Source organism: Nicotiana attenuata, unplaced genomic scaffold, assembly GCF_001879085.1.
Source record: "Nicotiana attenuata strain UT unplaced genomic scaffold, NIATTr2, whole genome shotgun sequence".
Taxonomy (NCBI): domain Eukaryota; kingdom Viridiplantae; phylum Streptophyta; class Magnoliopsida; order Solanales; family Solanaceae; genus Nicotiana; species Nicotiana attenuata.
In genome coordinates, this window is record NW_017670592.1 from 155,358 (window position 1) to 180,843 (window position 25,486).

At 40.8% G+C, this 25,486-nt stretch overlaps 1 protein-coding gene across 1 annotated transcript; it reads left to right on the plus strand.

Moving 5' to 3' along the window:
• The first annotated feature begins 19,104 nt into the window (after positions 1–19,104).
• Positions 19,105–24,174, plus strand: LOC109241338 (GPI-anchored protein LLG1-like). Its single transcript, XM_019408072.1, has 3 exons — positions 19,105–19,440; positions 19,565–19,621; positions 23,524–24,174. The coding sequence occupies exons 1-3, from the start codon at positions 19,359–19,361 to the stop codon at positions 23,892–23,894; spliced, it is 510 nt and encodes a 169-aa protein (XP_019263617.1). The 5' UTR covers positions 19,105–19,358; the 3' UTR covers positions 23,895–24,174.
• The last annotated feature ends 1,312 nt before the right edge of the window (positions 24,175–25,486 follow it).

The following is a 25,486-nucleotide window of genomic DNA, read 5'->3' on the forward strand; positions in this document are numbered from 1 at the left end:
TCTTCCTGCTCGTACTGAGGCAGTTGCTTCCGACTCTGTCATTACAGGCATTTTTCCGGTCTGTCAAAGAGATGTATCAGTTTTATTTGATCCAGGCTCCACTTTTTCCTATGTGTCATCTTATTTTGCTCCGTATTTGGGCGTATCCCATGATTCTATTAGTTCTCCTGTTTATGTGTCTACACCCGTGGGAGATTCTATTGTTGTTGACCGTGTGTATCGGTCATGTTTGGTTGTTATTAGTGGTTTTGCGACCAGAGCCGATTTTTTTATTGCTCAGTATGGTAGATTTTGATATTATCTTGGGCATGGACTAGTTGTCGCCCCATTATGGTATTTTTTATTGTCACGCCCAAGACCGTCACGCTGGCTATGCCAGTCTTACGGCGGTTAGAGTGGAGATGTACTTTAGATTATACTTCCAGCAGAGTTATTTCATTTCTTAAAGCTCAACGATGGTTGAGAAGGGGTGTGACGTGTTTCTAGCTTATATGATAGATGTCAGTATTGATACCCATACAGTTGAGTCAGTCCCAATAGTGAGGGATTTCCTAGATGTATTTCCAGCTGATCTTCCGGGCATGCTGCCCGACATGGATATCGATTTCGATATTGATTTATTGTCGGGAACTCAGCCCATCCCTGTTCCTCTATATCGTATGGCTCCTCCTGAGTTGAAGGGGTTGAAGGAACAGTTACAGGAATTGCTTGATAAGGGCTTCATTCGACCCAGTGTGTCACCTTGGGGTGCTCCGGTCTTGTTTGTGAAAAAAAAGGATGGTTCTATGCGTATGTGCATTTATTATCTCCAGTTGAACAAAGTTACAGTGAAGAATGGGTATCCATTGCCTCGTATTGATGACTTATTTGATCGGTTGCAGGGTGCCAGAGTGTTTTCCAAGATTGACTTACGTTCAGGTTATCATCAGTTGAAGATTAGGGAGCTAGATATCCCGAAGACAGCTTTCAGGACTCGGTATGGTCACTGCGAGTTCCTTGTGATGTCATTTGGGCTGACCAAAGCCCCAGCAACATTTATGCATCTGATGCACAGTGTATTTCGGCCCTATCTTGACTCTTTCGTCATTTTGTTTATTGACAACATTCTGGTGTACTCCCGGAGTAGCAGCACCTGAGGACTGTGCTTCGGACCTTGAGAAAAAAGAAATTATATGCAAAGTTCTCAAAGTGTGAGTTCTGGTTAGATTCACTTGCATTTTTGGGTCACGTAGTGTCGAGTGAAGAGATTAAGGTCGATCCGAAGAAGGAGGAAGCAGTGCAGAGTTGGCCTAGACCGTCCTCAGCTACGGAAATCCAGAGTTTTCTTGGTTTGGCGGGGTATTACCGTAGATTTGTAGAGGGTTTCACATCTATTGTAGCACCTATGACCAGGCTGACCCAGAAGGGTGCTCCGTTTAGGTGGGCAAAGGAGTGTGAGGAGAGATTTCAAAAGCTCAAGACAGCTTTGACTACAGCCCTAATATTGTCATTGCCTTCAGGTTCGGGGTCTTATACTGTATATTGCGATGTGTCACGGGTTGGTCTCGGCGCGGTGTTGATGCAGGACTGTAGAGTTATTGCCTACGCGTCCAGACATCTAAAGGTGCATGAAAAGAACTATCATGTCCACGACCTTGAGTTAGCAGCTATTGTTCATGCCTTGAAGATTTGGAGGCACTATTTGTACGGTGTCCCTTATGAGATCTACAATGATCACTGGAGTTTGCAACATCTGTTCAAGCGGAAGGATCTTAACTTGCACCAGCGGAGGTGGTTAGAGCTGCTTAAGGAATATGATATCACTATTATATACCATCCCAGGAAGACCCATATGGTGGCCGATGCCTTGAGTCACAGGGCAAAGAGTTTGGGGAGCTTAGCATATTTACCAGTAGTAGAGAGGCCAATGGCATTGGATGTTCAGGCCTTGGCCAACAAGTTTGTTCGATTGGATATTTCTAAGCCGAGTCGAGTTTTGTCTTGTGTGGTCTCCCAGTCTTCTCTTTATGATCGTATCAGGGAGCGTCAATATGATGACCCCCATCTGCTCGTCCTTAGGGATACGGTTCAGCACGGTGATGCTAAGGAGGTCACTATTGGGGACGATGGTGCATTGAGGATGCAGGGTAGGCTATGTGTGCCCAATGTAGATGGATTGCATGATTTGATTCTCTAGGAGGCTCACAGTTCGCGGTACTCCATTCATCTGGGTGCCGCGAAGATGTATCAGGACTTGAAGCAACATTATTGGTGGAGGAGAATAAAGAAGGACATAGTGGAATATGTAGCCGGTGTCTAAATTGCCAGCAAGTTAGTAGGAGTATCAACGGCCAGGTGGGTTGCTTCAGAAGTTAGAGAGTCCGAAGTGAAAATGGGAGCGGATCACTATGGATTTTGTTTTTGGGCTTCCACGGACTCATCGGAAGTTTGATGCAGTTTGGTTGATTGTGGACAGGCTGACCAAGTCAGCTCATTTTATTCCTGTGATGACTACTTATTCTTCCGAGCAGCTAGCTCGAGTTTATATACGTGAGATTGTCAGGATCCATGGCGTGCCGGTATCTATCGTCTCTGACTGCGGTACGTAGTTTACATCCCGGTTCTAGAGGGCCATACAACATGATTTAGGTGCTCGGGTTGAGTTGAGCATAACATTTCACCCTCAGACGGACGGACAGTTCGAGCGCACTATTCAGATACTAGAGGATATGCTCCGTGCGTGTGCGATGGAGTTTGGAGGTTCGTGGGATCAGTTCTGCCACTTGCGGAGTTTGCCTACAACAAAAGTTATCGGTCGAGCATTCAGATGGCAGCGTATGAGGCATTATATGGTAGACGGTGTCGGTCTCCAATGGGTTGGTTCAAGCCGGGTGAGGCAAGGTTATTGCGTACAGACTTGGTTCAGGATGCTTTCGAGAAGGTAAAAGTGATTCCGGATCGACTTCGCATAGCCCAGTCCAGACAGAAGAGTTATGCGAATCGGAAGGTTCGCGATGTTGCATTCATGGTTGGAGAGGTTGCTTATGAGATTACCTTGCCTCCCAGTCTAGCAGGAGTTCATCTGGTATTTCTATGCTCCAGAAGTATCACGGTGATCCGTATCATGTGTTGGATTTCAGCTCAGTCCAGTTGGACAATGATCTATCTTATGTTGAGGAGCTGGTGGCTATTTTGGACAGGGAGGTTCAAAAGCTGAAGTCAAAGAACATTGCTTCAGTGAAGGTTTAGTGGAGGGGTTAGTCGGTCGAGAAGGCGACTTGGGGGACCGAGCATGATATGCGCAGCCTTTATCCTCATCTTTTCACCACTTCAGGTATGTCTCTATGCTCGTTCGAGGACAAACAATTGTTTTAAGAGGGGGAGGATGTAGTGACCAGGCCGGTCGTTTTTAGAGTAATAGACTCGATCCCCTATTTACTGTTTTCCCCGTATCTTTTTCTGCTCATGTGACTTTCCGAGAGGTTTTTTTGTGGTTTCGGAGTGATTTGGGACACTTAGTCCCTAAAATAGAAGCTTAAGTCTTAGTATTTTGACCGTAGTTGGAATTGTGTGAAGATGACTCCGGAATGGAGTTTCTTCAGTTCTGTTAGTTCCGTCGGGTTATTTTGGGCTTAGGAGCGCAACCGGATTGTGTTTTGGAGGTCTGTAGCTGAATTAGGCGTGAAATGGCGAAAGTTGAATTTTTTGGGAAGTTTGATCGAAAGTGGAATTTTTTATATCAGGATCAGATTCCGATTCTAAAAGTTGGAGCAGGTCCGTAATGTTGAATACTACTTGTGTGCAAAATTTGAGGTCAATCAGACGTGATTTGATAGGTTTCGGCATCGGTTGTAGAAGTTTGAAGTTTCAAAGTTCATTAAGTTTGGATTGGAGGGTGATTCGTGTTTTTGTTGTTGTTTGATGTGTTTTGAGGGCTCGACTAAGTTTGTATGGTGTTTTATAACTTATAGGCATGTTTGGTTGAGGTCCTGGGGGCCTCGGGTTGATTTCGGGTGGTTAACGGATCATTTTGGACTTGTGAAAAATTGCAGATTTTCTGATATTCTCCAGTTCTAGTTTCCTTCTTCGCGTTCGCGAGGGGAGTCCCGCGCTCGCGAAGTGGAACTGGAGGTAGATGGGATTTTTTGCTTCGCGTTCAAGATAGAGGTCCCACGTTCGCGAAGCACTGAGGTAGTTGGTTTACGCGTTTGCGATGGAGGTCCCGCGTTCGCATAGAGGAAGTGGTCAACTGAGTCTCCAGGCCTCTTTGCCTACGCGTTCGCGATGTTGGTCCCGTATATGCGTAGGGTCAAGCTGAGCAAGCTTCACGTTCGCGATGACTATTTAAGGCTGAAGCGAATTTGTACTTCGCGAACGTGAGGGTTCTTCCGCGTTCGCGAAGAAGGAATGCTTGGGCAGTATTAAACATTTCAAAATCGACGGTTTGGCCATTATTATCAAAACTTGAGATAGAGAGCTCGGATTTGGACAAGATTTTGAGGGATTTTTCAAAGACATCGATTGGGTAATGATTCTACACTTGTTTTTGGTTATATCCCACTAATCTATCATTAATTCCATCTTTTAATTTCGAATTTGGGTTGAAAACTTTGGGAAAAATGGGAGAAGTCCTTCAACTAAATTTTTGAGTTTTGATTGGGATTTTAACATTAGATTTGGATAATTTTGTTTTGAGCGAATGGGTGTTCATATTTTGTGACTTTTACCCGATTCTGAGACGTGGGCCGGGTCGACTTTTTGGGGCGATTTTCTAATTTCTTGCTTAAGCTTTGATATCATTAATAAATTAGTTTCTTATAGTTATATTTATGGTATGTAATTGCTTTTGGCTAGATTTGGGCCATTCAGAGTTGGATAATCGTGGAAAAGGCATTGTTACCGAGTGATTGAGCTTGATTCGAGGTAAGTGGCTTGCCTAACCTTGTGTGGGGGAACTCCCTTAGGATTTGGTACTGATGTGATATGTGATCACCGTGAACATGCGGTGACGAGTGCGTACATGGGTTATTTGTTGTAAAACCCGATTTTTACTGAGTAACAACCTGTTGCATCTTAATTGAATTATACTAGCATGTGTATTTACCCTGTTTAGCCTACAATCGCACGTCTACTTGTCTTAAATGCTTATCTGAACTCTGTGCGGTATGCTTCGTGGATTTTTCCTGTACTTCCTTGACGTGTACTTAGTCTAAACTGTAGAATTTTTTTGTTGTACCTGTTATTTCCATTGTTTTGAGCTGCGTATTTACTTTGGGACTACGGGATGGTATTCCGGGAGATACCCCTTCATATTTACTTTGGGACTACGGGACGGTATCCCGGGAGATCCCCCTGTATATTTACTTCGGGACTACGGAACGGTATCCTGGGATATCCCCCTGCATATTTACTTTTGGGACACGAGACGGTATCTCGCGAGATCCCCTACTGTTTTACCCTTATGTGTTGTACTGTTATTCTTTTGTGATTTCCTCTCTGTTAAATTTCAGTCTCTTATTACACTACGATTTGTTTATTCTGTCTTTATTAATTTATATATACCAGTAGGGTCCTGACCTAACCTTGTCACTACTCGGCCGAGGTTAGGCTTGGCACTTACTGGGTACCGTTGTGGTGTACTCATGCTACTCTTCTGCACATGTTTCGTGTGCAGATCCAGGTACCTCCTACCAGCCCCGCTATTAGTTGCGAACTTGCTGCTGCTCCGGAGACTTCAAGGTACATCTGCCTTCGTCCATATATGTTTATATCAAGGCTATATGGGTTCGATTAGCCAGGATCTCTAGTTAATTTTCGATTTCTGTCAACTAGGGTTTACCTATTTTTTTCCCTAAATTCGATTTTTATTGATTCTGCATGTTAATACTTCCTTATTTATGTTTGATTTTACAAATTTCCTTGTTCACTTGCTCAATTTCTGCAACTATATAAACCCCTCCCCGTTCCCCTTTAAAACAGTTTATGTGCTTTATTTCTTAGCCGGCTGGAAGCCAATGCCACTGGGATCCTATTATTTAACCTTTTCTTGGTGCGAGTATTGCCCGGGGTTCCTTTGAAGCTATTGGGAACTTTGACGCATTAAGATTCTGGGTTCTTGTGGAATTTTTGTTCTTTCTTACTGTCCGTTTAGCTGGTAAGACACTTGTCTTTGCAATTTCGTTCTCACGTGCCTGTAATTTGCATATATTCTCACTTCTGAAATGCATGACTTTATGTGTTTCTGGGCTACCTTTTGTGGGCAACTCTGTTAACTTTACACTCGTTTAAGTCTCTTTGGCATTTAATTTCACTTAATGTTGCTATTCTGAGACATGCTTATGCCTAATTTGAATAATTTGGACTCTCTTAAGTCCGTTTAGCCAATGTGTTCTAGGCTACTTCTGTGTGAGACCTTGCCAGTTTCGCACTTGTTTGAACTTCTTTAGTATTTAGTTTTACCTAAAAGTTGTCAATTCTGTTATTTGAATGTGCTTCATCCGAATAAATTGGACCTTCTTTAGTTAATTAGTCTACAGGTCAATACCTGAATGCCTATGTTTGCTGTTTGACATGGTTTACTTTCTCACTCTATTCTGAATCTTTGTAATGATAGCCTGGCATATGTAATGTGTTCTAATCTGTGACAAGACCATTTCTATCAACTATGATCTGCTTCCCTGATAGTGTGTGTCACGGCATATCCCTGTTTTACTTAGTCTTATATCCTTGGTAACTGTTTGAAACCTTCAGAATAGCCACCTTAGTTTGTGTTTCCATACATATTTGACACTTTTCTGCTTCATGATGCAAGTTAACATGGCTGCATACTTAGCATAATTTGGACCTTTTAGGTTTCAAAATTGTCTAGTATTATGCACCTATGTATGATAATCTTTGCAAACTTGTCTCTCCCTTTATTCTTTCAATATGTGACTGCCTATATGTTATTTTGCTAAGTGTTGAACCTGCTTCTGGGTCTTGCTGAACCTGCTTCTAAGTCTTGTAACATTTTTGCTTAGTTGCTCTGTGTTCTCAAGTTGCTCTGTGTTCTCAACTTTGCTATGTCTGCTTTAAACTATGAGTGTATTTTCTCAACTTCCGTCCCTTAACCATCGTCCACTCTCTCTCATTTGTTACCTATGTTATTCTGAACCTATCATTCTTGGCCGGCTGAAAGCCAAGGCCACCAAGGCTCTTACTACTGACCTCCCTAGTGTGAGCACTGCTCAGGGTCCTTTTGAGGCCCTTGTGAACTCTGACACACTAGGGTTTGGGTCCTTAATTATCTCCTCTAACGTTAGAACCTGAATTATCCCAGTTCCTTCTTCTTACTGTCCCATAAACATGTAAGTTGTTTGGCTTAAGTAATTCAATGCTTGGCAATATGATTGTGTGATTTGGCTTCGAGCTCTTCTATGGATTCTGGGTTGTGTTGACGAACCTGACTTTTGTTGAAAATCTAGGCATGCTCCTGAAGGCCCAGACAATGCTGGGTATTTATTTGAGCTTGTTGTAGGCTTATTGCCACTATTTTTACTACGTTTGTAACTACTTTATTATTGGGCCTATAATAATTTTATAATGAACAACTGGGTGTTAGTAAAAATGGGGAATGGGTAGATTCTTAATATTTGCATAAAAAGGGGTAGATAATATGCCTATAGAACTCATTGCTTCACTTGCTATATGTGCCTTTTGATCTATATGTGCACTGTAGAAATCATATCATTAGGGGAAGCATACACATATACACTGCATGTTAGCAAACATGAATTCAAATGGTGCAATTGTTCTTACTGCTATGTGTTGTTAGAAAACCTGCCTATAGGAACAAATGTCTATGAATATCTTTCCATTCGCCTCAGCATATTCACTAGCAATCATGCCTATAGGATTTTGATCACTTCATTTGCTATTTATCTTGCATTGTTCACCTAGAAAGCATGTCTATAGGGTTAAGTATAGTGATAAAAAGGCTCTAAGTAATATACGTTAGAAATCATGCCTATAGGACCAAGTATAACAATAAAATAGGTCCCAAGTCTTAATTGTAGAGATCCTGTCTATAGGAGACTATCATCCACCTTAGTAATTGTTAATACTGCACCTCTCAACTTTGTTTATTATTTCACTTAGGCCAGTGTCAGAAAGTATGAGTAATTCTGAGTTTCTCCTAATAGATTTCACTATCACCTAGAGCGTAAATCACTTAAACGCAACGTCTGTGGGATAAAATACAGGAAATCTACAATTTCAAATCAGCATGCAAATCGTATAGTCATTTAGAGATAAACAGCGCCTGGCATTTGAAAATGCTTGTACGCTTTGATGCTTTGTCACGTAGAAATCATGTCTATAGGGCTTAAGATTCTTAATTCTGAAACTGCCTCATTACAAACCTGTTAGCGTGCGTTTGTTGTCTACATGTGGAGGCTAACTTGAGCCATTCGTTGCCCCTTATGTGTAGTCCTACATGTTTTGAATGTCGCTTAGATTTGTTATTTTTGAGCAACCTAGGTAAAGTCTAGAACCACCTAAAACAAAGGTCCAAAGCCTCCTAGGCCATAGGCATGGGACGGGTAGTGCACACAAAAGGCACGGTTTAGAATCAACTAGTGTGCTTAGGTAAAAACTTAAAGATAGTAATCGGGTAGCAGGAGATGATAGCCTGTGCCCGCTGAATAATACGAGTAACACCCCATCTCGAGGGAGTTACGAAGTATTATCTGTGTTGCACGGGGTGATCCTTTAGGCTAAAAAACCTAGGACCCCTCATCTTGTCTTCAAATCAATTATTTGTATTTATTCAAAATCTTTTAATAATGAATTTTCCCAAACTTCTTGCTTTCTTTCTCTTTGTTTGTCTGACTAATTCATATAATTTGAGTTCAGCTGGGACCCACAGTTGTGGACCTCGAAGACTGCCTAACACCTTCTCTTCGAGGTGATTTGATCCCTTACTCAATCTTTGGTGACGCAAACTGGTTAAACCGGAGTTATTTATAAAATAGGTGCCCTAACGCACCTCAAACCCGTTAGGTGGAGACTCTCTCTTTTAACACCTTCCTTAAAAGAGTTGTCACGTGTCGAACCCTATTTCGCGAGAAAAAGGGGCGTGACAAATGGGTGTTCATATTTTGTGACTTTTACCCGATTTTGAGATGTGGGCCCGGGCCGACTTTTTGGGGCAATTTTCTAATTTCTTACTTAAACTTTGATTTCATTAATTATATTAGTTTCTTATAGTTATATCTATGGTATGTAATTGCTTTTGCCTAGATTTGGACCATTCGGAGTCGGATAATCGTGGAAAAGGCATTGTTACCAATTGATTGAGCTTGGTTCGAGGTAAGTGGCTTGCCTAACCTTGTGTGGGGGAACTCCCCTTATGATTTGGTACTGATGTGATATGTGATCGTCGTGTACGTGAGGTGACGAGTGTGCACACGGGTTATTTGTTGTAAAACCCGATTTTTACCGAGTAATAACCTGTTTCATCTTAATTGAGTTATACTAGCATGTGTAGTTACCCCGTTTAGCCTAAAATCGCATGTCTACTTGTCTTAAATGCTTATCTGAACTCTGTGCAGCATGCTTAGTGGATTTTTCCTGTTCTTCCTTGACGTGCACTTAGTCTAAACTGTAGGATTTTCTTGATGTACCTATTATTTCTATTGTTTTGAGCTGCGTATTTACTTTGGGACTACGGGACGGTATCCCGGGAGACCCCCTGCATATTTACTTTGGGACTATGGGACGGTATCTCGGGAGATCTCCCTTCATATTTACTTTTGGGACTACGAGACGGTATCTCGCGAGATCCCCTGTTGTTTTACCCTTGTGTACTGTACTGTTATTCTTCTGTGATTTCCTCTCTGTTAAATTTCAGTCTCTTATTACACTGCGATATGTTTTATTATGTCTTATTTAATTTATATATACCAGTAGGGCCCTGACCTGACTTCGTCACTACTCGATCGAGGTTAGGCCTGGCACTTACTGGGTACCGTTGTGGTGTACTCATGCTGCTCTTCTGCACATGTTTCGTGTGCAGATCCAGGTACCTCCTACTAACTCCGCTATTAGTTGGGTACTTGCTGCTGCTCTAGAGACTTCAAGGTACATGTTCCGGGTCTTGGGGAAATTCTGTGTATATTCTTGAGTTGGCTTTTTGTACATGCCGAGCAGCATTTTTACCAGTTATTTAAATATCTGTTGTTGTTAGTTGTTAAGGTTTTGCTTTCATTTTGGTTATTTCCTCAAGTGCCTTCTCGACATCTCATAGAGGGAGGATTAGGTCGTGGCATATTGGAAACCTCATGCTCTGACTCAATGTTCCTACTTTACCAAAAAAAGGAGAAGAGATAAATAAATATATTTTCTATGCGAGTAATGTATAAAGGCCAATATTTTTTTTCATTTGAATTTTCTCTCTGATGGCGCTGGTCCTAACCTCTTTAGTTCTAGGGGAAAAAAAGAAGGAAACTGGATGCATTCTGTGAAAAGAAAGAAAAATATGCAAAATGCTTAATTATATATACATGAAACCTTTATATCTTTGTGAAAATAACATACCAGACATTGCCAGAAAAGTTGAGATATTAATATTTTCTCTGCTTAAGTTCATAATATCAAAGAACGCCTATGGTAAGACATGGCCTAGATTTGTTCATGGCTGATTTTGAAGCCAAAGTATTCAAATTTGGAGTCAAAAAATTTTAGTTTGGAGCCAAAGAATAAAAGTATTTTCTTTTATTCTTTTTTCTTTACTTGGGGCCTGGGGATCAAGAACTTTGCCCTATAAATATAAGCCATCTTACTTCATTTGATTCATCTCATATTTTGATTAGAAACTCATTTTGAGTATTCTTGTAATAGAGAGTTTTATTATATTCCATAGAGTTAGTGTTGGGAAACACTTTGAGTGAACCTCTTCTTTGTGAGTGATTATTGCGAGGTTATTCTCTTGGGATATATTTTGGGATAATTAGAGTTTCATCTCTAATTTGTACTCTCTTTTGAGTACCGGTTGTTATAGTGAAATTACTTCTCTCCGCTTGTGGATGTAGGTCATTTTGATCGAACCACATTAAATTTCTGCCTTTCTTTATATGCTTTAATTGTCCAAACTCTAATTGTGATAGCAGTTCAAATAATTACTAATTCTCTAGAGTTGAAGCTTGATCGAGAGTTTATGCCTTATTTACATCTAAAGATTTTTTACTAATTCTCGAGAATGATCTGTTCAGTTTTATATATATATATATATATATATATATATATATATATATATATATATATATATATATATATATATATATACTTACTTTGTGGAACAATATGTAGCTGTTATTGTCTTAACAAAATTTAATTTAGTTCTCACGAAATATATAAAAAAAATCTGGCAAAACTTATATTTCAATGCTGGTAAAATGTAGCCTTCTGTAGTATCACCTCTTTTGCTATTTACTACCGATAAACATGCATCACGTCATGAGATCAGACTATTTTCAAAAGCTTTGGACGATAAATAGTCTAACAGTTATGGTTTTCGTTTTATCTTTAAAACATAAGTAATAAGAAAATTAAAAAGAAATGTAGCTATAACGTATCCTGTATCCAACTTAATTATGTATTAAAGGAAGAGCAAAATTGATGTATACCATAAAATACTAATCACTAATTCACACACCACACTGATAAAGAACCTAAAAGGGAGACAGATTAACCAAAATGACTTACTCATTAAATTAATACTATGTATTTGAAAATCTATGGTACACTATATAGGAAACAAGTAGTAATAAATAAAGGTAGTCCGGCGCACAAAGTATCCCGCACCGGAAAAGAGTCGTACCAAAGGGTGTGATGTACACAGCCTACCCGAATACAAGCATTAGTGGCTACTTCCATGGCTTGAACCCGTGACCTATAGGTCACATGGAGATAATTTTACAATTACTCCAATGGTCCTCTTGAAAACTAGCAGTAATAGTAACTATAAAATAAACTAAAATGCCACAATAATATTCTAGAGAGAGAAAACTATTCTCTCTCCACTCTCTAACCAAATACCACCGACGTGGCCATATTCCCACCCCTGGCGGAGGACCCATCCTCCAAATACCACCTGAATCACCGGATCCCCCTACAAGCGCCTCCCAATTTGAGATGGAGGAAGACACCCTCAAAAATATTCTTTCAAAGAGATCCTACTGGAAAGGAATTTGATGTCCACCACTTCATATGATCTAACACACTTCCCTCCCCTGTTCGAACTAAATGCGGGGAATATCCCCATCCCTTTGTCAAAAGAAGATAATAACAGACTATATCTTCTAAGGAGATACTTCCTAATAGTAAAACTATTTGGGAAGAAAATCCCCCACCAGCTTCTGCGAGCAAAGCTCGCACATCTTTGGAAGCCTATTGAACCCTTAACGCTAATCGACCTAGGTTATGATTTCTTCATCTTCAAATTCAACCTAGAGGCTAGCATGAACAAAGTCCTCATTGAGGTACCTTGGCTTGTCACAGGCCACTTCCTATCTATACGAAACTGGGAACCAAACTTTGACACCCAGCTGAATCCAAACTCGCTATTACAGCAATTTGGATCAGACTCCCACAACTCCCAACAGAGTTCTATGACAGAATGATTCTCGAGCAAGTGGGTAATAGGGTGGGCAAACTGCTGAAGATAGATACAAGTACCTCCTCCACCCTTAGAGGGAGATACGTTAGGATATGTGTCCAAGTTCCATTAGACACTACAGTCACCACCGCAGTCATCATCGAAACCCACAGCCAACCTATCCTATATGAAGGGGAAGGGATTCTCTGCAAAGGGTGTGGGAGGAATGGACACACACTTTGCCGTTGTCCATTCACGCCCAAAATCAACAAAGCCAACAACCCAACTAATCCAAATCCTACACCCGCAACTACAGGCACAACTCACGCCGAAGACTCTTTATGGCAAACGGTTCCATTCAGGCAAAACAAAAAAGGAACCCACAGAGGAAACCACTTTCCAAAGCCAGTCAGAGCATCACCGGAGCATCCCACGATCCAGGTAAGGCGGTACAGTAAAGTTACACGTACGTTTCTCGGCCTTAAAGCCACCACTAGTGGCGGCGACAACCCTAAAACTAACGAACATCTAAATTTAGGGGGAAATTGAGGCCCTATGGGTTGGGCCATAGAGATCCAGCAAGACTCTATGTCTTTTAGGCCCAACTCCGATAAAGGCTCATCATCACAAGGGGGCCTTATCAAAATAAGTGAAGCCCCACATGCAAAGTGGACTGGGCTGAAAAGGCATCTGCACAAGGCAGTCTTAAACTCAAAGATGTCACTTTAGGGAATATCTCTATTCCCAAAAATCCAAGTCCAGTATACGAATATGGGATCCCAAATGACAATATCCCTCCCAAATCGGGTATTCTGACACATTTAAAGAGTATCTCTTCTTTGGAAAAGGATCCAGTATCAACACAATCCCATCCTAATTTGGACCACTCACTCTCAAAAGGTCACTCTAACACACCTGCACCTGCTCAATGCACTACATGCTCTCTTCTCTCCCCCGACGTTGCCTCTTCCAGTGAAAGTAATCAATTACCTGTTACAAACCTAAGAACCAATTCTATCTTTGAGGTGACACCCCCTGTCAATCCCTCACGATTATTTGCAGAAGGCAAATCATCTCACACGAAACCCAAAGAGGAGATGGACTATAATGCATCTCCCCCCTCCACTACTTCATTCACCCCTAGTCACACCACAAGCCCCAATCACTCTATTCTCTCTGATGGAAAACAACAACAACAACAACCCTTCTTCCCAAACACAGACCACAACCCCGTTAACCATCTCTACCAACCCAGTGCCTCCAGAACTCATGCCGGAGTCCTGGTTGAAGATGGTGCTCCAAGGACATACCCAGAACCTCCAAATGATGGCTAGGTTGGTCCCAATGGAGATAACCATCCAAAAATCCAGGTACTTAGCTCGACTAGCCACATAGTTTCTCTACCAGGTCTGGAAAACTTTGGACACCAGTTATGGATGTCCACTCTACTCCAAGCCCAGTACATGAGGCAGCAACAACCCCTCTCCATGAAGGAACTCAACGCACTCATGGGCCAACTTTGCCAGACAATGCCCTTCTTCCCACTTATGAATCTGGAGGCTACACTCCCATCTTCATCATTCCAACTCTGGCCAACAATAGTCCAAATCCCTTAGCCACCACCATCACAACCACTCTCTCCCATCGATCTTCTGAGCAGGGGCACCACCATGGCATTGGACTATCTCCAAGAGTCCAATGTGGACCTGGAGAACATGCTAGAAAAATTAGGGATGCCAAAGGCAAAGGCCTTCCTCATGTAGGAACCCCTGGAGATAGAGTTCAAAGAGCAGTCAGGAGAAATGCTTATTGCTCTGTGCCCCCAAAAAACTCATAATCTGCAAACTCGATCTCTGGATACCCTCATTTCCAAACTCAAAAACTGAGTTGTGTCTCTGGTCCCTCTGGTGGGCACCATGAACCCAACCCCAATGGGCAAGGGGAAGGGAATCAAAAGAAAAGCTCCAACCCGAAAGCCCCCTCTTAATGAACTTCATAATATGGAATGCTAGGGGGATGAACAGTGGGGAGTTCCATAGGCACTGCTCATCTATAGTGAAGCTCCATAACCCTGCCATGCTGGTCTTGCTGGAGACTAGGATGGCAGACCACAAGCACCTAACTGTTGAGCTCAAGTTTGATGCCCAATTCCAATCCCCTGCTGTTGGGCAATCTGGGGGGATAGTTCTAATGTGGAAGGATGATCTGCTTAAGCTAGAGGAAGTAGCTACTAATCCACAGGGAGTGCATGTCATGGTCAAGGTAATCTCCTCCTCCACTAAAGGGCTTTTTCTGCAATATATGCTAGTAATTGTGTCAATAATAGAAATATGCTCCGGAATACATTAGAGGATCTGGCTTTTGTGTATGGGGATAGTTGGCTTGTTGGAGGATATTTCAATGAACTCCTAAAAGCCAGGGATAAGTTTGGGCGGAATAGCTTGAACACTAATAGAAGCAATAGGTTTTGGGAATGCTTAAACAGTTGCAAATTAGTGGACCTAGGGTTTAAAGGCTCTAAATATACTTGGTCTAATAAGAGATACTCCAATAAGCAAGACCTAATCCTAGAAAGACTCGATAGGTGTTTTGCAACTGATGCTTGGATTGAGGAATTCCCTGCATCTATTGTTACACGCCTTTCTAGGACTCACTCAGATCACTGTCCTCTTCTTTTAATCCTTTCCCACCAGAATCACAACAGGGCAAACAAACCCTTCAAGTTTGAATTTCCTCCCTCTTGCGGAGGACATTTTTAATGCTAGGACTAATATTGTGGAAGCTACCTCTGTTTTTACCAACAGAGTAACTGACTGGAACAAACATGTCTTTGGCAACATCTTCCATAGGAAAAGGCATATCCTTGCCAGACTTTCTGGTATTCAGAAGTCCAATGCCTACCCATTTAGCACCTTCCTTCAGAAGCTGGAAGCCAAGATCCAACATGACTTCTCTGCCATTCTACAGAGTGAGGAAGACTTCTGGAAGCTTAAATCCAGAATTAGTTGGTTGAGTGAGGGTGACGCTAACACCAAATTCTTCCATAAATCCACTCTTAACAGAAGAAGGAGGAACAAGATCATGTCCCTCAAGGATGACGTGGGGAACAACATTCAGAATTCCCAGGACATTAAAGGCACAATCCTCAACTACTTCACTAAAATCTATACCACTAAACATCACAGCTCAGTGCTGAACAGGATTCACATCACTGATAGTACTAATATACTGAATACCAGGGAGCAAGACACCATTGACTCCACCCTTAGGCTCCCTGAGATCAAGTGTGCCATGTTCTCCTTCAAGGCCATGAAGGTACCTGGGCCTGATGGCCTCCACCCCTTCTTCTATCAGAAGTACTGGCACATAGTCTCCAACAGTGTTATCTAATTCTGCAACACTGTCTTTGCCACAAGTTTGGTCCCTCCTGAAATAAACCAAACCAATATCTGCCTCATCCCTAAATGCCCGAATGCCACCATGTTGAAAAACTTCAAACCAATTGGTCTGTGCAACACTCTGTATAAGCTGATCACTAAGATCATTGTCAATAGAATCAAATCAATGCTCTAAAACATCATTGGCTCTACCTAAGCCAGCTTTCTAGCCAATAGAAGAGCTGGTGACAATGTCGTTGTGGTCCAAGAGTACATTACCCACTTCGAAAACATGAAAGGCAAGAATGCCAACATGATCCTGAAAGTAGACTTAGAGAAGGCTTTCGACAGGATAGAATGGTCTTTCATCAGAGAATCCCTTCTCTGCTTCAACTTCCCCATTAAGCTTACCACCTTTATCATGTCCTGTCTCACTACAAGCTCCATCTCCATCCTAGTCAATGGTACTCAGACTGAGTACTTCATACCCAGTAGAGGCATTAGGCAGGGGGATCCTATGTCGCCCTACCTGTTCATCGTATGCATGGAAAGGCTATCCAGGGATATTGACAATGCTGTATCTGAGAAGGATTGGTGTCCTATCAGTATTAGGAGGGGAGCGCCTAGAATCCCCTACCTATTCTTTGCTGATGACCTCACTATGTTTTCTAGAGCCAATAAAAGTAACTGTGAGTCAATCTTAGCCATTCTGGGCAGCTTCAATGCTGCATCTGGGTAGAAATTCAACCTCTAGAAATCCAAAGTGATCTTTTCCTTTAATTTTCAAGCAGAGTGTGCCACAACATGCAGTGTCATTCTAGGTATCAAAGGTGCAAAAGACTTTGGGAAATACCTTGGGTACCCCATCTTCACTAAAAGGCTTCAGAACAGAGACTTCCAGTTCATCATAGATAACCTTAATAGTAGAATGACAGGATGGAAAATAAAATTCCTAAACATGGTTGGTCGAACCACTCTGGCTAAGGCATGCCTTAGTAGCATCCCAAACCATGTCATGCAATACATCCAGCTACCCTCCCGAATAACCAACCAAATTGACAAAATCTATAAGAATTTCATTTGGGGTACTACCCCTATGAAAAGAAAGTTACACATGGTCAAGTGGGCCACTATCACCAAATCAAAGAACAAGAGAGGGATGGGTCTCCAGCACTCCCACCTAAAGAACAAAACATGCCACACCAGTCTTGCTAAGAGACTCTACAACAACACTACCTCCATCTGGTCTAGAGTGCTCATGGGCAAGCACTGCAATGGAGGAGGGAGTAGGGTTAAGCCTAAAACTAGAACCTGGAAAAATATCCACGAGGGATGGAAGATTTGTACTAATTGCACTAGATGGGAGGTTCACAAAGGGAATAGGGTTATATTTCTCACTGACCCATGGATGCCCAAAATGCAACCTCTGGATACTATCCTCAATGGTCCATGGCACCATAATGACATGAACACCAGGATTAATGAGGTGTTTTCCAATGGGGTTTGGGATTTCAGCTACATTCCCTACCCAATCCCGCTTGATACCACCCTAATAATACAAAACACCTTCATCCGCACCTCCACTTCAGCTGAGGACAAACTAATCTAGAACCTTAACCCTAATGGCACGTTTAGTACCAAATCAGTTTACTCTTATCTTGATGCACTTATGCATGATGACAATTCTAATGAAGACCACTTCAACTGGATTTGGAAACTAAACACCCCTAATAAGATCAAGTTCTTCATATGGCTCATGCAACAAAACATACTGCCTATAGGAAATCACTTACACCACATTGGCCTGAGAATTATCCCTAGTTGCTCCTTCTGTGATCATGCAATATAAGACATAAACCACATCTTCTTTCAATGTGCGAATGCAAAATAATTCTGGCAGCATTTGCTACACAACTGGGAAGACACATGGCATAGGCTCCAAAATGTGGACTATAATGCTTGCATCAAATGGAAACAACTGTTACCCTTCTGCCTCTGGGAAATCTGGGTAACCAGGAACTCTAATGTCTTTGAAAAGAGGAAGAACCGCATTAATGCTCACCAAACAATAGCTAAGGCTGTTGAATACCACCATGTAGTAGCCACTTCATGGACTGCTCCGACAACAACCACCTTATACCTACAATGGCGCCCACCAAATATAGGCTTTTACAAGCTGAACACTGATGGGGCTGCATGCCTTAACACAGGGAAAGGGGGTACCGGGAGGGGGGGGGGTATTTAGAAACAACAGGGGAGACTGGATCTTAGGCTTCATGAGGGGTCTCCCAAACACTGATAGTCTTAGGGTAGAGCTCCAAGCCCTATGGTCGGGGCTAAAAATAGCCCTAGACCAAGGCTTGGCACCTCTGGTGATTGACACCGACTCTAAAATGGTGTTGGAAATGTTAAAAAATGGCAACTTAACTCACAACCCCACAATTTCTGAATGCAGGTATCTGATGGAGCAGTTGGGGAACCCAGTCATAGGACGTAGCTACAGGGAGCAGAACCAAGTGGCGGACCTCCTCGCAAAGGAAGGAGCTAGGAAGGAAGTTTTTGTCAAGACCAGTTTTTGGCAGTTCTCCGGTGTTGCTAAACGAGCAATGTGGGCAGATATCTCAGGAACTGTTTTTGAAAGAAAAGTAAATGTTTGTAATATGGCAACTTCGGTAGACACTGATAACAATCAACAGGGGACCTTATCCCCTATATTGATGTAATTTTGTGAATGTTATATATATATATATATATATATATATATATATATATATATATATATATAGTTAACCAAAAAAAAACTATAAAATAACTCCTCCGCTTTTTCAATGAAAGAGATAGTTTTCTTCTTAATTTTTTACCCGGTGTTCGATGTTCGTATTAGTACCTCTACTAATTCAATTTTGTGCTATTTAGAACCTATTAAAGGGGAAGCGTTCCCTATCATAATTTTTTCAATGGTGAATAAGTTTTATTCATCCCACCACAACTTTTGATGGTACGAAAGAGATAGAATTATTAAAATAGTAAAATAAGGATGCCGGAGTTACATGTTTCAAATAAATATTCGACAGAAAATTATTTTTGGAGAGACCTCTCCAACTAGAGAAATTAATCAATAAATCTAAACAAATCAATGGATTGAAATCAGATCAAACAAATTAAATCTTCCTCATATCAATTTTCTGCCTTTCTTTCTCCGAGTCTCTCTCTTTTCTCTTCATTAGCTTCCGTTCCTTAATCAAACATTTCTCTCTCTAAACAAAAAACAAAATTGTGAAAATTTCAAAGAGATTTGTCATCGTATTTACTGGAAAAAATAAAGATATTAATAGGATTTAATCTATAGAAAAGAAGAAGAGAACCTGATGGGGTTCAAAAAATGCTTCTTCTTGTTTCTCTTCTTCCTTCTCGTTGGCTTGGCTTCCCCTTCCCCATTCTACATCAAAAGTAATTCCTCCATTTTTATTTTTATTTTTATTTTTATGTTCTTGTTTTTATATTCAAATTGCAATATTAACAAAAAAGAATTGATATTATTTTTTTGTTTAAAATTCCCTTTGTATTGGAGCAGATGACGTGCTTGAAGCTCGTGTGCAAACGGGACGTGCCCTTCTTCAGCAACAAGGAAGTTAGTATTCCTTAACCCCTCCTATTATTTTATTCTCTTTCTTCAGTAAACTTTTAAATATTGAGAATGCAATTAATTTCAAGAATTGATGTAATTTAGGCTTATATTCTTTGGCAACTTTTTCTTAAAAATAACGTACCTTTTGCATGAATAAAGCTTCTTTACGACAAAATGTTTACCAGTTACGTTAAATCAGTAGTTTACTTTAAAACACAAGCTTGAAATTTAGTCAAAAGGGTGTGTTGTGCTATATTAGGACAGGTTAAAAAAGATCTAATCAATTAAGGAGTTGAATCATAACAATTTTGTTGGGGTACGAACAAAGCCCCACATTAGTAGCTGAAAGGATTGAGTGTCTATACATAAGGTGTAGGGATATCTTAATGGTATGATCAGGGGCGGAGCTAGAATGTCCCGTGCAGGTTCGGCCGAACCCTGTAGCTTTGGTTCGAACCATGTATTTTTCTTAAAAAATTCATTGAATATATATAAATTATTAATTTAGAACCCAGTAACTGAAAACAATTAGAATCTCCGAACCCATAAACTTGAAATCCTGACTCCTCCTCTGGGTATGATGCCTTTGGGGGTAAATCGTACGGGCTTGGCCCAAAGCGTATAATATTACAAAATGGTAAGAGTATCTTTGGATTGGTTTAGCCAAATAATTAGTATCAGAGTACAATGTGAGTGACACACTGTGAATCTCGAAAATTGACCCGTGGATCATGGTAATGAGCCTCGTGGAACTTAGTTCGAGGGGGAAATTGTTGAGTGTGCAAACAAAGTCCCACATCGGTAGCTAAAAAGATTGAGAGTCTATGTATGGATCTCTTAATGGTGTGAGACCTTGGAAAAAGCATGCGAGTTTGGCCCAAAGTGGGCAATAGCAACCATGTTAAGATTATTTTTTGGCTGTTTTAGCCCAACAAATTTAATGTTTGCTTTAATCAAAACTGTCACGACCCCAACCTCGAATCCGGTCGTGATGGCGCCTCTCGTGAAGACAAGGCCAGCCAGACCAACACAATACACCTTTTAACACAACTAATGATCGTAAACAGTTTAAAGTATGATTAAATAGTAATAAATTCGCGGAAACATAGATAACAATAAGGGGAAACCATCCCGACACAGCCCAAACCGGGATGTCACAAGTCACGAGCGTTTAAGATAACAAATCTCTCAAATGTAACTACAGAGTCTCAATACTAGAGTGGAAAGTAAAGATATAGATAGAGAGAAGCTTCAGGCTGCGAACGCCAGCAGCTACCTAAAGTTTCCTCGAAGATCCTCCTGAGCTGGGACGAGTCAACACTCGGGAGCGGGACCTGCTATGCCTGAATCTGTACACACGGTGCCGGGAGTAATGTGAGTATTCCGACCCAGTGAGTAATAAATATAAATAATGACTGAAAGTAAGAAAACACGCGAAAGCACAAAATAATCTATAGAGAAGCAGTAAAATCACTTTAAACAGTAAATCAATGAAGTAATCAAGTAAATTCCCTTGTTAACAAGTAAAACAGATAATTTGACAAGTAAATAACAAATAGAAATCCGCCCCTTGGGCACAGTATCAATCACTCAGAACAGTATCAGCCCCTCGGGCTCACTCTCAGATCAAATGGGTACCCGCGCTCACTGGGGGTGTACAGACTCCGGAGGGGCCCCTTACAGCCTAAGCGCTATATCAAGCCACCTCGTGGCATCATCTCTCGGCACTCGGCCTCACATCACTCAAGCCACCTCGTGGCGTATAAATTTATCTCAAGCCGTCGGCCTCATATCACTCAGTATATCCTCACATATGGCCCTCGGCCGTACTCAGTCCGGGAAAAAAAAATCATCACAAGCCCCTTGGGCATTAGTAAACAGTAGTCCTCAGCCCAAAACAACATTTAGAAATATCATTTAAGTCTCGAAACTGAATAAAAGTGCCTGAGTTGTAAAACAGTGAAAAGCAGTAGGACTGAGTTCAAGTAATAAATCAATACAGTGAGGAAAACAGTGACAAAATCCCAGGAAGGTTCAAATAGTTGGCACGAAGCCCAAATATGACAATCAGCCCAAATCATGATGATAACAAATAAGTTTCAGTCAAATATGCGGTAAAATCATCACTCGGGACGGACCAAGTCACAATCCCCAATAGTAAACGACCTCGCGCTCATCATCAAGCGCGTGTCTCACCTCAGTATAGCACTACGATGTGCAAATCCGGGGTTTCAAACCCTCAGGACATCATTTACAATCATTACTCACCTCGAACCGGCTAAATCTCTAGCTCGCGATGCCTTTGCCCCTCGAATCGGCCTCCACGCACGTCGAATCTAACCAAAACCAGAACGAATACGTCACAATATGCTAAGGGAACAAAGCCCAAGCGAAAACAATCAAAAAATATCAAAAATCCCGAAATTAGCAAAACCCGAGCCCCGGGCCCACTTCTCGAAACTCATAAACTTTCACATTATCAGATTCCTCGTCCTCCCACGAGTTCATACATATAAAAATCACAAGAATCGGAGTCCGATTGACCCCTCAAATTCCCAATTTAAACTCTCTTAAACTCAAGCCCTAAACCCTCATTTTTAGTCCATAAATTCCTTAAATTTCTGTCCCAATCCGTGAAATATTACCATAGAAGTGTGTTTTAGGTCCAAAATCCTTACCTTATCGAAGTACCCTTGAAAGCTCTCTTCAAAATCGCCCAAAAACTCTATGTCCGAAGTTAAAAATGAATAAACCCTTCAAAAATCGCGAAGAAGAACTATATATACCTTCTGCCCAGTCATAACCGCATTTGCGGTCCAGCACCCGCTTCTGCGGTTCCGCTTCTGCGGTCATCTCTCCGCATCTACGGAAATTTCACTTAACGGACCCAACCGCATCTGCGGTCCACTCGCCGCATCTGCGGCTCCGCAGGTGCGGTCCCTTTTCTGCATCTGCGGTTCCAGGCCTCCCTCAGCCTTTCCGCTTCTGCGACTAAACCACGCATCTGCGATACCGCACCTGCGGTCCCCAAACCGCAGGTGCGAAAACACCAGAAGCAGCAGAAATCTGCAATCACTCAAGTCAAATTTTTCTAGTTAGCCATCCGAAATCACCCCGAGGCCCCCGGGACCTCAACCAAAAGTAGCAACACATCCTAAAACCTCATTCAAACTTGTTCCAATCATCAAAACACCTCAAACAACACCAAATCCATCATTTCACATCGAATTCAAGCCTAAGTTTTCTAAAAACTTTCGAAACACGCTTTTGATCAAAGACCCAACCAAACCACATCCAAATGACCTGCAATTTTGCACGCACATCCCAAATCACATAACGAAGCTACAGCAACTCTCGGAATTCCATTCCGACCCTCGGATCTAAATCTCACCTAACAACCGGAATTCGCCAAAATACTAACTTCGCCAATTCAAGCCTAATTCTACACCGGACCTCTAAAACCAATTCCGACCACACTCCTAAGCCACAAATCACCTCCCGAAGCTAACCGAACCATCGGAACTCACATCCGAGCCCTCTAACATACAGGTCAACATCCGGTTGACTTTTCTAACTTAAGCCTTCTTAGAAGAGACTAAGTGTCTCATTTCTTACCAAATTCACTCCAAACGCAAACCAATCAACTCGACCACATAAAACACGGATAACGAAGCATAAAGAAGCAGAAATGGGGGAAACGGAGCGGTAACTCATGAGACGACTGGTCGGGTCGTCACAAAAACGGACATGCCAATTTGGGCTAAATCATAGATTGTAGGTCATAACTCAACCTGTCCAACTCAAAATCAGTTTCTGTTTGTTTTTTTATTCTTTTATAATTTGCTTAACTACCAATTTAAACTAGTGTTCTAACTTCTATTTTTTAATTTTTCTTTTCCTAAAAGATTGTCCTGTTGATTTTGAGAAGGAGAATTACACCATTGTAACAAGCCAATGCAAAGGACCTCACTACAATGAAACTCTATGTTGCAATGCATTCAAGCAATTAGCCTGCAACCATATGGATGAAATAAATGATGTGCAAAATGGTTGTGCAACAATTATGTTTAATTACATTAATCTTTATGGGAAATATCCACCTGGTCTTTTTGCCAATATGTGTAAGGAAGACAAAAAAGGTTTAAATTGTGATAATATCACTCCTCCTGAAGGAAATAAACCTGAGGAGCAAAAGAGCAATTCTACAAAAGGTAGTAAATCCTCTATGGCACTAATGCTAATTGCTAGCATTTTAATTATACTGTTTAACATTTGAAGGATCTTTTTTTTTTCTTTTTTTGTTGGTCTAAGTAATTCTTTCATATATTTCAGTATATACTATGCTGTTGAGATGTATATTCAATCCCTATAATTGGGATCTGTAATTCTTCATTCACATTCTGTGGAGTTTTAATATTTCCTTCTATATATTGCTCAATGGTGATGTCGGGCTAGCTTACACATATATATCAGGGCGGGTTTAGGAGTAGGAGGGATTAACCTCCTTTCCTATAAATTATACTGTGTATATAAGGTTAATTTCTTTTTATCTGGTACTTTGGTGATGAATTCCCTTGCCTTTTTGTGTGCTTTTTTATTTTACTTTTTAAATTCTGTTAGTGAAAGTGCTACCGCTAAAACTAATCTGTAAAAAGATTATTTCATTGGTATCTGCTATGTTTTATCAGTACAAGTACCAAATAGCTCGGGCCACCAAAGTTTAGTTAGATAGGAAGAAAATCGCCTAGCCTTTAATTTTATTTTCGTCTTCCTATCTATTGCTCTTATGAGAGTTTTCTTTTATACTTCATTTCTCAGGGGAGGAAAGTAAAAATTAGGTGAGTTTGGCGGATTTTGGGCGATTAAAATGGATTGAGTCAATAAATAAGCACTCAATGGCCGCCCAAAAGTTATTTGGGTTGATATGGGCTGGGTAAAGATAGGAAAAAATTTGGGTCCCAACTCTTACCAAGCTTTATATAATGTGTATGTTTTCTTATTAATTGTTTAATTATCAAATAAGATTTTTTTCCTTTTGTTATGGTCATATATAACATATGAAAGAAAATTACTTTTTAATATAATTTAGCAAAGTTATTCCTAGATCAATTTGGCTTAAAAATCAACCCAATTTTATGGATTGAGATGGGGCGAATCACTTATCGACCCAATCTTGAATGGATTGAGCGGGTTAAATGAGTTTGAGCTCAAATGCCACCTCTACAAAAGGCATAAGGTCCATTTACAAACAAGAATATGACGTACAAGAAAATGAGAATCTTGCCTATCATGTTATGTTTTGACTTTGATTCAACTGTTCCAGTGCTGAGATCACATAGGCCAATGGATTATAGCTCATACAAAATTTATCTGAATCCGATTTATTAACGAGAAAATTAAGAGTAATTATTGTACGGATAATCATCAATTAAGTACATTAAGAGACTGCATATCCCTTTCAACCATGAATCAATGTCGAGTAGGATGGGGTTGACTCGATCTCCATTTGCATTTGTGACTTGTAAATAAAACACCAATTCTTTATGTTTTTATTGTGGTGTGAGTGTTCTCTGTCGTCACAATTACTTTTAAAATCAATAATTTATCATTTAAGGCATGAACAAGCCGAAAGAAAATAGATTATTTTATTTTAATAACGATGGTATGTGAATCAGCTTACGCACACCTTGACGATCAGGTAGTTATCTTTACCAATATAGGTAACAAGTAAATTTGTCTATAAAGGTTTATACATACGTCAAAAAATCACCTAGCCCTTTTTGGCCTCTAAATCTTTTATGACTTTATTCCATTATATTGACCGCTAGCTCACATAGTGACATGTTTGATGGAAAAACTGAAAGAATA

Bases quoted from the DNA above. Each gene is read 5' to 3' on its own strand.
- LOC109241338 (XM_019408072.1), top strand. From the start codon at position 19,359: ATGGGGTTCAAAAAATGCTTCTTCTTGTTTCTCTTCTTCCTTCTCGTT. The intron at 19,441-19,564 runs GTAATTCCTCCA...GTATTGGAGCAG, and splicing joins TTCCCCATTCTACATCAAAA to ATGACGTGCTTGAAGCTCGT. The intron at 19,622-23,523 runs GTTAGTATTCCT...TTTTCCTAAAAG, and splicing joins CCTTCTTCAGCAACAAGGAA to ATTGTCCTGTTGATTTTGAG.